At 33.9% G+C, this 13,955-nt stretch overlaps 3 protein-coding genes across 4 annotated transcripts in view; all 3 read left to right on the forward strand.

The window, feature by feature from the left end:
* The window catches only part of LOC113494252, an 84,680-nt gene extending 79,349 nt beyond the window's left edge, over positions 1–5,331 (forward strand). For both annotated transcript variants that reach the window (XM_026872512.1, XM_026872513.1), the window contains exons 16-18: positions 161–279; positions 861–1,092; positions 1,362–5,331. In XM_026872512.1, the coding sequence (XP_026728313.1) occupies positions 161–279; positions 861–1,092; positions 1,362–1,490 (480 nt within the window). In that variant the 3' untranslated portion in view covers positions 1,491–5,331. The remainder of the gene's footprint in view (positions 1–160; positions 280–860; positions 1,093–1,361) is intronic.
* A 1,035-nt stretch (positions 5,332–6,366) lies between these two features.
* On the forward strand, positions 6,367–7,893 carry LOC113494258 (CCAAT/enhancer-binding protein gamma-like). The gene is made up of 2 exons (XM_026872519.1): positions 6,367–6,818; positions 7,659–7,893. The coding sequence occupies exons 1-2, from the start codon at positions 6,696–6,698 to the stop codon at positions 7,890–7,892; spliced, it is 357 nt and encodes a 118-aa protein (XP_026728320.1). The 5' UTR covers positions 6,367–6,695; the 3' UTR covers position 7,893.
* Positions 7,894–9,420: 1,527 nt separating this feature from the next.
* Positions 9,421–12,011, forward strand: LOC113494259 (CCAAT/enhancer-binding protein gamma). Its single transcript, XM_026872520.1, has 3 exons — positions 9,421–9,699; positions 9,896–10,077; positions 11,480–12,011. The coding sequence occupies exons 2-3, from the start codon at positions 9,952–9,954 to the stop codon at positions 11,708–11,710; spliced, it is 357 nt and encodes a 118-aa protein (XP_026728321.1). The 5' UTR covers positions 9,421–9,699; positions 9,896–9,951; the 3' UTR covers positions 11,711–12,011.
* The last annotated feature ends 1,944 nt before the right edge of the window (positions 12,012–13,955 follow it).

Below are 13,955 nucleotides of genomic sequence, written 5' to 3' on the forward strand. Positions count from 1 at the left end.
TGGAAGTTTGTCATACGCGGGGATCGAACCACTCGGCTATCTCGGCGGCTGGTTAAAGAGAAAACTAGATGATCCCCCCAATTTAATTTAAAATATAAAACTTTGTGCCAACTTTAGATGTAAATAAATTATAATTATTCAATACCTCTTCATATTCCAGATTTGCCAGCCGGAGGAGGTGACCTCCCCACTGGGCACGTTCAAGCGCCAGCGCTGTCTGCGCTACAAGCAGCGCCGCCCGAGACCCATCCTGCGGTCCAAGTCCGATATCTCAGATAGGTAAGTGCTATTTAAGTCATCGAACTTTATGGATGTAAATGATGCAACGGTTTACTCAAGCGATTGACTCGCGACCCCGCCGCGTCAGCTCATGTTTAAGGACATCGGTTGGGTCTAGTCAGGCATCCTCGATAAATACGCGTGAGTAAACCGTGATGTTGCATAGGGATTAGATTGTCCTGTGCACACATGCTAGTCATCTCTGTGGTATTCCTCAGGCATGTGAGCCATGAGGCGCCATTGGCCGCCATTGGAAAAACGCACACAGCGTTGTGGATTGTTTTTTGTCTGCCTCCCTTGTCCTGCAGTCGCATAACTTAGAAGTTATCTAAGCACACCCACACGATAGTTAGAACCAATTTTAGGTAGAGCATAATATTTTCGAGATTTGACAATTTGAATAAATTATATTACTAGATACCAACTTGGCTACGGATCTAAGCCTAGTCTACTGCTGGGCACAGACCTTTTTTCCAGCCGTGGACTGCGATAAACCGAGTTCAATTACTTTACTGACATCTTCGTTGCCCACATAACTCTCTCTTTAGTACTATTTACACTTACACCTGGTTATCTTGTAGATACCGTCGCTCAGACGGCCGCAGCCCGGCCTCCGCCCCCTGCGAGGGTGAGGACTCCCCCGACAGTCCCTCGGAGGAGGCGTCTCGCCTGCAGGAGTTCTTCGAGCGGCTGGGCCTGGAGCCGCGCCAGTACGACGCGCTGGTGCGGGACGCGCCGCCCGACAGCCCCGTCTTCTTCAGCTCGGCCTCCACTGTGGATTCTAATCAGTTAGCTGCGGCTGCTGATTATACGGTAGGAAGTTGTTTAAACAAAAGAATAACCTTTGAGATTTTAAAAATGTTTAGTTATGTAGGAACTACATGTTGATATGAAAGCTCGACAGTTTGGATGCATGGACTTTTGACATGGGATTATTTTCGGGCAACGGGCAGGTCCACGGGCAACAGCTAGTATGTGCAATAAAACCCAGTGATATTCAAGGCTCCACTTGGTTCCAGCTATTTTTAAGTTAATTCAATGATAAAAAAAAATATCACTCAGTGTTATTATTTAAATTACAGGTCCAAGGCCCAGGAGTTCAGAAGCAAATCTATCGCAACACAGAGCCACCTAGCGTAGTAGAACGGAACGCGCGCATCATCAAGTGGCTCTGCCAATGTCGCAAGACTCAAATGCAGGCACCGCAGTAAACAGTCTGAAACCTCTTAGCCTAAGGAAAAGAGGATTATTGATCTTGGCTATACACTCTTCCGTACGCCGATGCATATTTAAATGGCCGCTTAAGTCACGTAGGTGCAAAAAAGATTGGACTTGGCTTGGCATTCTTCCATGCAGTATTATTCCATTTTGATAAAGGATCTAACTCATTACGTCACATTTATCTGAACTTGGCTAATCCCTACTCCGTACTATTTAATTAGAAGCTTAATTGAGCTTTCTCAGATTGACTCACATACACATATAGCAACCGACAAAAAGGGCAAGATACTAATGTAAAAACGGTGAAATAAAAGTTTTCGACGAATTAAGAACTCACTATAGATAGATGAAAATATTGAACCAGAAGAGTTCAGATGAGATCGAAAAAACTTCGAATAAAAGTCTGTAGATTGATAAAAAACAAAATACTAATGATCAAACATCGCTGCATAGAAAATACTGCCGTAGATAGGACTCAGACTAATTGAAATTAACATCGCAAAAGCAAGCAAAATAACAGAAACGTTAAAATCTAATAATCGACTAAAGCTTATCGATTTCTCTTATTCTTCGCTCGACTAAAAGTTGCTCGATTACTAATCGACTGACTAGACTAGAAAATCGATTATCGAAACAATATTATTATAGTTATATTCTAAACTATGAGAGAACCAAATGTTGCTCATGTAACGTCGATATAAATGACGCTTATTACTAATTCACTAAAACTAAGATAGATTTAGGAATTTAAAAGATAGATTTCGATATTTCATAATTCTTCATTTTGAACGTCTTGCGATGATAATAAATAAATAAGGTTAAAATCTCGTCCAGACACAGTTTAACTAATATTGTAGCTCGAAATCACAATTAACACCTGGGAACACTGAAGCGTGTACATTTCAATCTCTTTGTGCTGTACCTATATTATATTAAAACTATTGACGGTATGAGACTTAACATTATCTCCTTATAATCGATACAGTCATGAATTCTTCACTATCTTAAACTTAATATATAATAAATTAAAAATATATATGTATGTATAAGACTTGTGTCTGGACGAGGCACTCGGTGAAGCGTCGCCGTCGACTGCTGGTAATTAAGCGATACTAGTTCATTAGTCTTACGGTTCCTAGAGTAAGTGTGGCATAATAATATATTCTATAAGTTATACGACTAAATAATAAGGACGTTTCGAAGGTAAGGCCTATGGTAAAGGCCTAGCTAGGTGACTAAAACATTCAAATTGATTTACGGTAATAAAAACCGATGTAATAAATTAGTCGATTAATCAATTGAAAATCGACTAAACAGAACAGGTTAAATTATTGTTCTGATAATTAGGACGTTAAATCAATGATAATTATTGTCATAAATATAACATACTATAATAAATAACCCCGTTGTACCTTATTATTTAGTTTAATAAGAATACGTACGTGAAAAACATGATATTTTGAAACATGATCGTAAAACGGAAGTAGAGGGAACTGGATTGTATATAGTGATGTATTTTTGTCTTGACAATCATGTACAAGTCGCGAGCTTAGCCTTTGAGCGAGAAAAGGTTATTTTCGAAACGAAAAACATATTATATGATAGTGTAACTATCCAGAGGTTTCTACTGTTTCCAAAAAAGTTATTTTTTATTTAAATTTCTTTGTCTGGTCTAGTTCTGTTTCTGTAAAAAATCTGACTGTACTTTATAGGTCTTCACATATTGTTAAGTATAATTTTCTTGAGACAAAGTGAAAATTAATGGATTGTAATAATCTACTTCATAGTTATTGCAGACTCAAAGATGAATACTATACGTGGTCATTGCTATTTATTGTGTCTTGCTTGTGTTGGCTATGGGTGAATCTATGAACTACATATTTGCGGACATCTTACGTCCGTTTCCAAACAATCCGACAAGACCATGGCAGCTCCAAGAAGCCTCCCTAGCCAAATGACATTTCTACAATAATTATTAACGTCAATATATCGAAACTAAGTTGGGGAAATGTAGGTCAGATTTCTATATCACTGATTAAAAATGGCTTTGAACGGTTCAAAAACCCCCAATTATGATAAATATACATTCTTAATTACAGTAGAAACCAAACTGATACGAAATATTTGTAAAAATAATAAATAAATAAAAAAACGTTCCTGTTATGGATTTGTCGAAAATATTTTTAATCTGTATTTATATATTATTTAATGTTATTCTAGATGTTTAAGACGTACATCTGAGATATGGGAGCACAAAAAGGATCAATCATAAAACTGTATTTTTGTGCCAAAAACATAAATAATAATATAATTTAATAATGTTTAACTAAAATACAGTGGTAGCGTGTTAATGTGAGTTACGTAACTTACAAGCTAAGATCTCTGTTGCATTTAGCGGTGTCGAAGTTATTTCTTTAGAAAGAATCGCAAAACATACTACGATTGTCACCAAGCGTTGTCTGATTTTATATAAAAATATTTCTTATAGTATTTTCTTGTCACAAATAATGTGAGCCACAAAATGTTACATCGCAAAATGTCACAGAGCCGTAATATTATTATTATAGTCTAAATGTTCGTCTACATCCTTATAATAGTTATTGTTAATAATTTTGTTTGGCAGTTGTTTCGCTACGTAAATAATGTTGTCGCTTCAAATATCCTTTTAAGCATTTCTCCTGGTTTGTGTCAGTCTTCCAACCATGCTGTCTTATACGTACAACCCATCCTTTTAGTCGTTTAAATTTCATAGATACGACTGTCAAACAAAATATTAAGATTAAATGATAATTTCGTGTGGACTAAAGACAATATTACATGAAAACGAAATATATTTGATGTCTTTTATGCATAATATTTAACTATAGTTCCAATAACGCAACAATTAACGTATTTAATCGTATGTAAATAACCATTAGACTGGTCTAATCTCAATAGGTCTTTGTTAGAGCCAAGGAGGTTATATTGCATAGAGAGAAAGCACTTGTACCTGAGATGGTGTTCTGTCCTTTTCTATTATATACCAAGTCACTGCTTCAAGAAAGAGACAATACTGCGTGGCAGTTCTCAGTCACTGAATTCGTAGGTACTCATAACAAAGCCTTCCTTCTCTAAACTATATAACCTCCTTGGTTAGATTAGTTGTCAGTTTCAGTTGATTATATTCGTGTAGTTTCTTGTTCTAAAAGACTGTCGTTATGTTTTTCAATTCGTATTTTCTGTGATATAATAGTATGATCTAGAATCCTAGATCTTATGTAGACATTGCCGATGACCACTGCCTTCAGCATAACATACATTACTTTAGTCTGGTGAAGTATTCAAAGCATCCATAGACCTGGGCTTATTGGGCTACCTCTTAAAGAAATATTGTTACTATTGGGAAAAGAAGACGTTTCTCTGCGCTGTGTAGTTCACCGTCACACTTCCACTATTGCAAGAGTCTCTCTTTAAGCCGCAGTGGTAGACCCTATGGCCAGCTAAATATTTATATGAATAAATCGAGGCCAGAGTCTATCTCTAGCTATTGAAAAAAGTTTACCTAGTTACCTACATAGATCGTATGGATTTTCAGTAAAGTAATTAAAATGCCTAGTTATTAACAATAATAAGTGTCAAAGTTGTAACTTTCTAACATTCCGCTTCATGAATCATTGCAATTTTAATTCAACACTTTTTTGTGGTCTTTAGTGGTTCTCAATAAAAAAGAGGCTCGTTTTTGTGATACCCTGATGTGTTTCACTATTTTAAGCGAGATACACTCACAATAAACATAAAAATGTTTTCCATTGCGCATTTATTTTTAAGTCAACCATTCATTTTTAGTCGATAAATTTTGTTAAATCGATGAAAATAACATAGTCTATTTTTAATTCGATTTGTAGTAACTTTTTTAGTTCTGTGATTGTATATAACAGAAATAATGTATCTTTGCGTTTTAGCTTTGTTACTTGACTAATTTATACGAAATCGAATGATTAGGATTTTAAAGTGTTTTATAATTATCTCAATTAAGGATTTTACCTTCAATTTGATTATTCTGTATAATTATAAAATGTATTGAAAATGGTTAGCGTTACAGTATTAGACAGTTTAGCATTCGATGCTTCCATTAATTGTGTAAATAAGATTTACGTAAATTGTTAGAAGTTTATCGTGAAGAAAGAATTATATTGTGGTCTGATACTGTACTGTTTTTATTTTATGTCCCCACTTTAGTATAACCTGCCAGTTAATGTTTTTTTACAAATCAATCCACGTAAAACAATGCAGAGATTTAAACAGGCACTGACTGAGCAGCAAATATATTGCCTATCCTGATTAACGTAATGTGGACAAATAGTCTCAAAGACACAAACATTATAAAAAACCAAACGTGAGTTTTAGGTAACGCTGTCATACCTATAGGCGCTCCTTTCTGATAAAAATTGTGCTGAATGAAGTCTTTTAAAATGCTGCTAAAAATTAATGAACGGAATATATACATTGTATTTTCGCCGACGCAAATGACGTAGACAAGCCTAGTTGATTTCGAAAACAGAAGCAAGTAAGCCATAGAAATAAACATTATTACATTCAAAACAACATATAGAATATAGCGATAAAACAAGATCCAACATAGCTATAAGCAGGCCACACAAAAGCTGCAATGCCTGCAATACAATAATGGTTCTGTATTATTAGATTTTAAGACATTGATGTACATTATGGAACGCAATAAATTATTGAGTATTGAGTACATTAGATTAAGAGGTCGACTCGACCTTTATTCTCTGTGGTAACTAATAATGACGTCAACGACCTACACGAATGACGTCAATCCAATTGACGTATATTTTCTTCTGTCATCTGTCATGCATTTGTTTATTTGCTTTCGTTGGAGTATTACGCATCGGGATCTGAATGAATAAACTTAATAGTTATTAGTTTACGTTACGTTTCCAGTACTTTAAGACTTTAAAACCAGTTCCTAATACTATAAAGATAATAGATAGTTGATAAGTTAGTGAAATTGTGTAATTGCTAAGTGAGAGTGATTGAGTTCTACCAACAGTTGCGTCATGATTTCTGGTTAAGTCTGTGACAAAGCCACCCTCGGAAAAACAAGCATTTTTCAAACATTAAAGCTGTACCCTTAAAGTGTTATCAAGTATAACTTGTGAAGAAAGCGCGGCTTTAGTCGTATAAACAGTTTGATGATATTAGAGGATCTTGAAGAGTACTTCGAAATGGCTCCAAACAAGCGCGGGAGACGAGGAGTTAGTGACGCTGACGATGAAGACGACGAGTACAGGCGTAAAAGAGACAGAAATAATGAGGTACGGGTCAGAATATGAGTTTTCAAGTACTTTTCAACACCATTTTCCTTAAAGCATATCGGCATAATAAAAAAATACCAATAACTTATTTATAGTCTTAACAAGGTCTATATCCTTAGCAATATCTTAAAAAAACAAATAAGACATATAATACTCAAAGCATTACCTTTTAATACCTTTGATGAGTTATGATAAATTTATTAAAATTTAATCTATACTCTATCTAAGATTTATTCAAGGGCTCTCATTACCTGCCTTAAATATCTATGCCAACATACAAAGGCATGGTAGAAGGAAAATATAAAACCTCATTAGTTTTACTAAAGAAAAAATGTACATTAACTGCACACATACAGCCTAACAACATGTTATCTTGGTACCAAGGAGTTTATATTGTTTCATATAAATAGCCCCAACAAATATTGTGCAATTTGTTGTTGACAATCCGTAATTATGATGCAATAGTTAAAGTTAACCCATTTCAAAAGTGTTAGTGTATTTTTGCTTCTGCAATGGTATTGTTATTAATTTAATTACTAACTGTCAAATTGTAGTGTTTTCTTTATCTTTTTAATTGCAGTCTTCAGTAGTTGCAAGTCACTGAAGCTTATATTTTACAAGCCCAAATGTCATAGTGTTTCGCTGTACCTACAGTTTATTTTATAATTTTGTTATTTTTCTTATCACTTGTCACTTCTAGATTTTCTAGAGGCTACAATTTTATTTACATTGTGATTTACTTTATTTAATTATACAAACTCCTTTGACTCCTTTTTTAACAAATAACCTTTTGTGTGCATTTGTTACATGTAACTGATTATTTCTTATTTCTATTTGCAGGCTGTGAAAAAGAGCCGGTTTAAGACAAAGCAGCGGACACAAGAAACATTTACCAGAGTGAATAAACTGAAAGCGGAAAACCAAATGCTTGAAGAAAAAGTTAAAACACTGACAAAAGAACTACAATTCCTGAAAGAACTATTCCTGGCACATGCATCGAACTCCACAGGCTCAAAATTCGAAGGCATAGACCTAGACAAACTCCTAGAAGATATACCAGAGGATAAAAAATAGGTTTTAATACAATAGACTTGCCGTAGCATAGTGTTGACTATAGACAAATATTGTGACATTGCACAAGCTTAGAAAAGTATTTTCGGTTTTACGAAATTAAGACAAAAAGTTTTATATGTAATGAAGACTCTTTGCTGTCATTCAAACAGTGCATCTCTCCGTTATACTCATGACATGTATGAACCAAAAATAGGTATTTGACCCAATGTATTAAAATATTGCATAATAATTCCTCTCCAGTTGATAAGTTATATGTATGTAACTTTGTCAGTACATATCAGAATGTGTTGTTATTAAGTTATACTAATTGAATTTAAAAACAAGATGGTTTACAGATGCTTTGTATAGCTAATAGCAGTATGATCTTGATAATAACTGATCATTAAAGTTAATAATGTTGTAGATACTTTATATGTCTACAAAAATTAATTAAATAGGTATATAATTTGTTACTGTTTGATTAAATTGTTAAGATATTTTTGTTTGTGGTGTCAGTAATTGTAAATTCATGCAAAAACCAATACTATATTAATTATAAAACAGGAAAAAATCTTCTCAAGAATTTTATTGAGCTAATAAAACAAATTAATATTATGTATTATATATATAATAAATGGTAATGTTACTTTCTCGAATGCATTTATGGAATTCAATGATAATATTCAATTGTTACTACGCAAAATGATTTTATCAACAACAATAAATACATTTTTATAAAAAAGGTTTTTTTTTATAATTCAAGCTAAAATTTTCGATCCCAATTTGATGGCTGTCGAAGTGTCGATTGCATTAGTTCTTACGTGTGTCACTGCATGCATTAGCGCTAGTGTCAGGCTCGAAAATCCCAACCCGATACAATAAAACTTCAGTATGTACCATGTCTGGAGAAATAATTATGCAGGGAGAGAGTTTTTTTGCTAAGTATCTAATACGCGTTACATTTATTTGTTTAGGTTGGGTGTTCCGTAAGAGAATATACTATGTTTTGCGGATTCTCTGCATTACAAACCTGTCAAAGAACGGATAGCAGAGTTTTTGAGGTCCTCACGCCAAACCCACTGTTAACGACGTATCGCGGGTTCGATCCCCGCGTAGGACAAGCATTTGTGTGATCCACAAATGCTTGTTCTGAGTCTGGGTGACTTTGTGCATAAGAGTTGTATGTTTGTGAACTCCCCGCGACACAAAGATTAAATGCTTTACTGCGGGAGTAGTTTAAAAAAAATAAGATAAATAATTAAAGTTACAATAATTCGCTTTGTAAAGGTGATCGGGACGTCATTAACGTTTGAAACTTCTGAACGAAAGGAACCTTGTTACTGAGGCATCGTTGTCTGTCCACCGTCCGCAAGGCTCTTTTCATCTTGAGGAATACGATAGGACTGAGTTCACAGAATTTTAAAAGCATTTTGTTTGTTGTTATAGTTTTCAATTCATTTTGAATTTCGTTTTAATTGCCAAAGAAAATTTGGAACGCGTCCAACTCATCAAATGCCCTGACATTGACATCACTGACTTTATAGTGACAGTTGACATTTGCACAAAAGTCTTGGCTCTTGCTTTGCTTGTTGCTGTGTTCAAACTCCAAAAGATTTGAAACTTTCAGTTCTTACACAGACTTTACATCAGCATACTACACATACATCGGTCATTAGATAAATAAGAAATTATTCGAGTCAACTTTGTTGAACTGTGATTAAGCTTACTATCAAAGATTAAAGTGTATGAACAGTCAGTGAACCTAGTGTTTAGTGATAAAAAAAATCTTATAAGAATTTTTTATCCATTGAATAGAGACTTAACCGTGGTAAGTTTAACTGTGTTCTATGCATCTACATTGGTACCCGTTGCATAAATAACTAATGTGTTACGATTAACTATTGGTCAAACGAAAACGTAAACATTCATCAACGTCAATAGAAATTGCGTCATAATTTCTTGTGTTTTCAATTTTGTTTTTGTAAACTCCCGCTAACATTAAAAATTCTATTATCGAATTCCAGAAACGCCAAAGAGAAATAGCCAAAGGGTTTGTGGCGTCAGTGCTGTAGAAAGTTTGATGACATTATTCAATTTTGAAGACTATTCCAACGACATGCCGCCTGTTAAGCGTGGTAGACGCGGGTTGAGCGACGCTGACAATGTTGACGATGACTACAGACGCAAGAGGGAGAGAAATAATGAGGTAATTGAACATATAAGACAAACAATAACTAATTAACCGAGTATAAAGTTGTCTTGCAGGCCAGTAATAAGTTAGGTTTTACTAAAATCTCATTAGAATTCTGAATAATATAAGGATTCTATTTTTTAATTGTGTTTAATGTTTGGATTCTTAACTATTGTAATGATTGCACAATTGTTTACATTCCGACATGATGATGCAATGGTTATGTGATTAAACCTAACATGTATTCATTTTAAACATCTTAAAGATAATAATTAAGAAAATTGTATTCTATATATGACCAATGGTCAACTTATTTAATAAAGAAACACTTACTTTTACAAATGATCTAATTTAAAATGAAGAACCGAATCTTAGTATGATCATGCAACGATGCAACATATCAGTTTGAAGGTGGTATTGCGTGATGTTATGTTTCAAAATTGCTGAAAGTGTCAATTGGCAATGATAAAAAATCACATCTTATCTCTCTCAGAAGATTTCCATATTTCAGATGATTAGTTTATATTATTTTGCAGTCAAACTGATAAGCGTAACTGTAGCATGTTACATACAATAAAATTATTATAAATTGATTAAATTTAAAATCTCATCATGCCGTGCAGACAGTTGGGTAAAGAAAAGAATTAGTTAAATCAGTAAAATTATGTCCTAAAATATTTTATTAACTGGAGACCGAATAGCACAAAACTAAACAGTTTTGTGTTCCCTTTAAACATTGTAGTTTATGTAGATCAAAATTGAAATTTAAGTAAACGAGTTTAAATATTTCTTGTCGGTATTTTTTTATTCGATCAACGCCGACGGTTACTCGACTTTTACTCGAATTTTCTGCTTTATGAACGAATAGGTATCAATATGGAACACTGTAAAATATAAACTTATTTTTTTTTTATGCCATTATACTTCCGTAGTTTATTCGCGAAATTTTTATCGCTGCCGACTGAACGGCGCGAGGGACGATACTTTATTAATGACATAAAGTAAGGGCATCACCTACAATGTGACCTAACTACCCCCCTATGAAATGTTGCAGAGGGCATAAAATGTTGTAAAAGTTAGAGAGAACGTGGCAAATGACTACGATTAACTTACGCTTATTTATCGGGACCGCCCGACTAGATTCGGATACAACCGAAGTCTTTTATCATGAGCTGCCGCGTTGACAAACAAAACGCTGCATCTTTTAAGAATAAGAAAGTACTCGTAACTTTAAAAATTCACATTGAGACTAGCCTGTATTGGGTTTGCACACACTTTTACACGTTTACACTATGAAACCGAAACATCGTGTGTCCGAATTATTTCTTAGACCGCAAGGCCCGGACAATTAAGCAGATATTTAAACTTAAAACTCATAAAAAAGTAGTTGATTTTATATTTTCTCATCTTTCCCCAGGCAGTAAAGAAGAGCAGAGTGAAGTCGAAACAGCAGACAAAGGACACATTCACAAGAGTTAAGAGGTTGAAAGAAGAGAACCAAGAACTAGAGGATACTACAAAGAGGTTGACTAAAGAACTAGAGTTATTGAAGGAACTCTTCTTAGCCACAGCGTCCAATACCAAGAACCCCAAGTTTGATGGTCTTGACCTTGAGAAACTGTTGGAAGACACTCCTGATAAGAAGTAGTATTTTTGATATTATTTCAGCCATATTAGTTTGTAAGTTGTCTTTGTCGTTATTTGAATGTTTAAAAGAGATGGTACTATTTTTCTAAATTATATATAAGACTAGCTATTGCCATCGGTTCACCGGCTACAAATTCATATGATCACAGATCGTGTTGTAGAATGGCAATGGAGATATAAAATCGGGATAACAATAGGTATCCTTTGTGTAATCCACGTTACAAACTACATGTGTACCAAATTTCGACCACATTTGTCCAGTAGGTTATTGGCAAAAGAGTGACGAACGTGCTAGCAAAAAATATATTTCAATCATTTGTCTATTTGGACAATATTTGAGACAAATAGTGCCATTTCATACTTATTGTAAGAAATGATGTTAAGGATGTAAAAAATTGTTGTATTTTTGTAATTGTGTGTTGTCTTGTTATGTACAACTTTGATTATGAATTTTTGACATTTTTTTTTGTAATTCTAGGCTAGTTTTAAGAGATTTTCGGACAATGTAACTTAATGCACTTGAATAGTTTTCTTGTTATCATCTTTTTTATTAAAATCACAAATACTTTTAGGTACTGTATTCAAGAAAGTACAGGGTTATGTTTGATGTTCATAAAGAAATAACGCATAATATACGTACAAATTAGACTTGTATAAAAGAAAACTTCTTTAGAGTTTGTAAAAATTACTAAATATTCATTTTAACTAGACAAGTTCTAGTTGACTGTACTTTCTTGTTAATTAACTTTCAACATACAGTAATAATTATTATAAATCTGTGATATAATTGTGTATTCTTCTTTGTTGTGCCTTAGGCATACAATATATTTTTATCTATAGTAAAATTCTGTTAAGTAAACAAAAACTTGTTTTACCAAATAGGTATACAATTCAATTTATTATATAAAAATAAAAGAATACATTCTAATAATCATTTATTAATAAAAATATAATCTTACTATCTAAAAATTTTGAATTTTAATAAGCAAAATATTAAATTAAAATACATTTTATACAATTATATTCAGTCGTTGTCATTCCTAATAACCTCATTGACTGTAAATAAAAAAACTTTTGAACTTACCAATAAATGGTAGAAGACTGACCCACAATCCCACTAGTGGGGTTAAAACTGACTACAGAACTTAGACAAGTGGACACTTTGAGTTCCACATTGCTTTAACTGATAAAAGGTCAGTGTTACCCCCATAAGCGGGGTTTTTTGCTCCATAGACAAGAGGCATTATTAATAGCGCTAAGATTAATATTAGATCCGTCGAAATATTTGAAAGTGAAAACATTATTAAAAAAATATGTGTTAAGACATTTGGGTCTTATAATTAACTCTTTTTTTGTTACGGGATATCTTCATGGGAAGAGACCCGGCCCTTTCTAAAGGCGTGCACGGGTAAACAGGTCCAACACGTAGGGGCGTCGTTGAGAACTTTATTTTATTACTAGCTGTTGCCCGCGACTTCGTTCGCGTGGTTAGAAGATATAAGTTATATCTGCCCTGTTTTATCCACATTTTCCATTGTATCTTCACTCCTTTTAGTCGCAGCGTGATGGTGTATAGCCTAAAACTAAAACCTAACCTTCCTCAATGAATGTTCTATGCAACACAAAAATTCAATTTGAATCAGTAGTTCCTGAGACTAGCGAGTTCAAACAAACAAGCAAACTCTTCAGCTTTATATATGTATTAGTATAGAAGTATAGATAATTAACTTATTATTATCTCAACGCTTTTAGAAATGCCTTATATCCAAGGAAGTACGCAATATAATTACGAATTGCAAGCACAGTGGGTCAGATTGAAACAAATTTTGTTAAACATTTTGCACAACAGCAAAAACAAAAAGATCACAGATAATAAACGAAGGAACTATTAAATAACAAAATAAAATAATATGTCATGAGTGACTTTAGCTTTTATAAAAATATACAATTTATTATATTTGTGAAGGGGCAACATTATGCTAACGTTTTTTTAAGAGTACCATTGGTTCTGCATGCATAATTTGTTCGGGCGTGGACTAAATGAACGGTAAAGGACCATTGTGTGATCCAAGAGTGCTTGTTTTGGGTCTTCAGTGGCTTGTGAATGTGCGGGAGTCACAAATAGTCACCTCGCAGAGTTTCACTAACATTCGTCACATGCACAGGACACCCAGAGACACAACAAGCATTCGTGGATCACATAAACACTTGTCTTTTGTGGATCAATCCCGCGACACAGCGCACAG

The sequence above is a fragment of the Trichoplusia ni genome, chromosome 5 (assembly GCF_003590095.1).
Source record: "Trichoplusia ni isolate ovarian cell line Hi5 chromosome 5, tn1, whole genome shotgun sequence".
Lineage (NCBI taxonomy): Eukaryota > Metazoa > Arthropoda > Insecta > Lepidoptera > Noctuidae > Trichoplusia > Trichoplusia ni.

Excerpts from the sequence above, each read along its gene's own strand:
- LOC113494258 (XM_026872519.1), top strand. The coding sequence starts at position 6,696 with ATGATATTAGAGGATCTTGAAGAGTACTTCGAAATGGCTCCAAACAAG. Across the intron at positions 6,819-7,658 it reads AAAGAGACAGAAATAATGAG|GCTGTGAAAAAGAGCCGGTT; the intron begins GTACGGGTCAGA and ends TTCTATTTGCAG.
- LOC113494259 (XM_026872520.1), top strand. The coding sequence starts at position 9,952 with ATGACATTATTCAATTTTGAAGACTATTCCAACGACATGCCGCCTGTT. Across the intron at positions 10,078-11,479 it reads AGAGGGAGAGAAATAATGAG|GCAGTAAAGAAGAGCAGAGT; the intron begins GTAATTGAACAT and ends ATCTTTCCCCAG.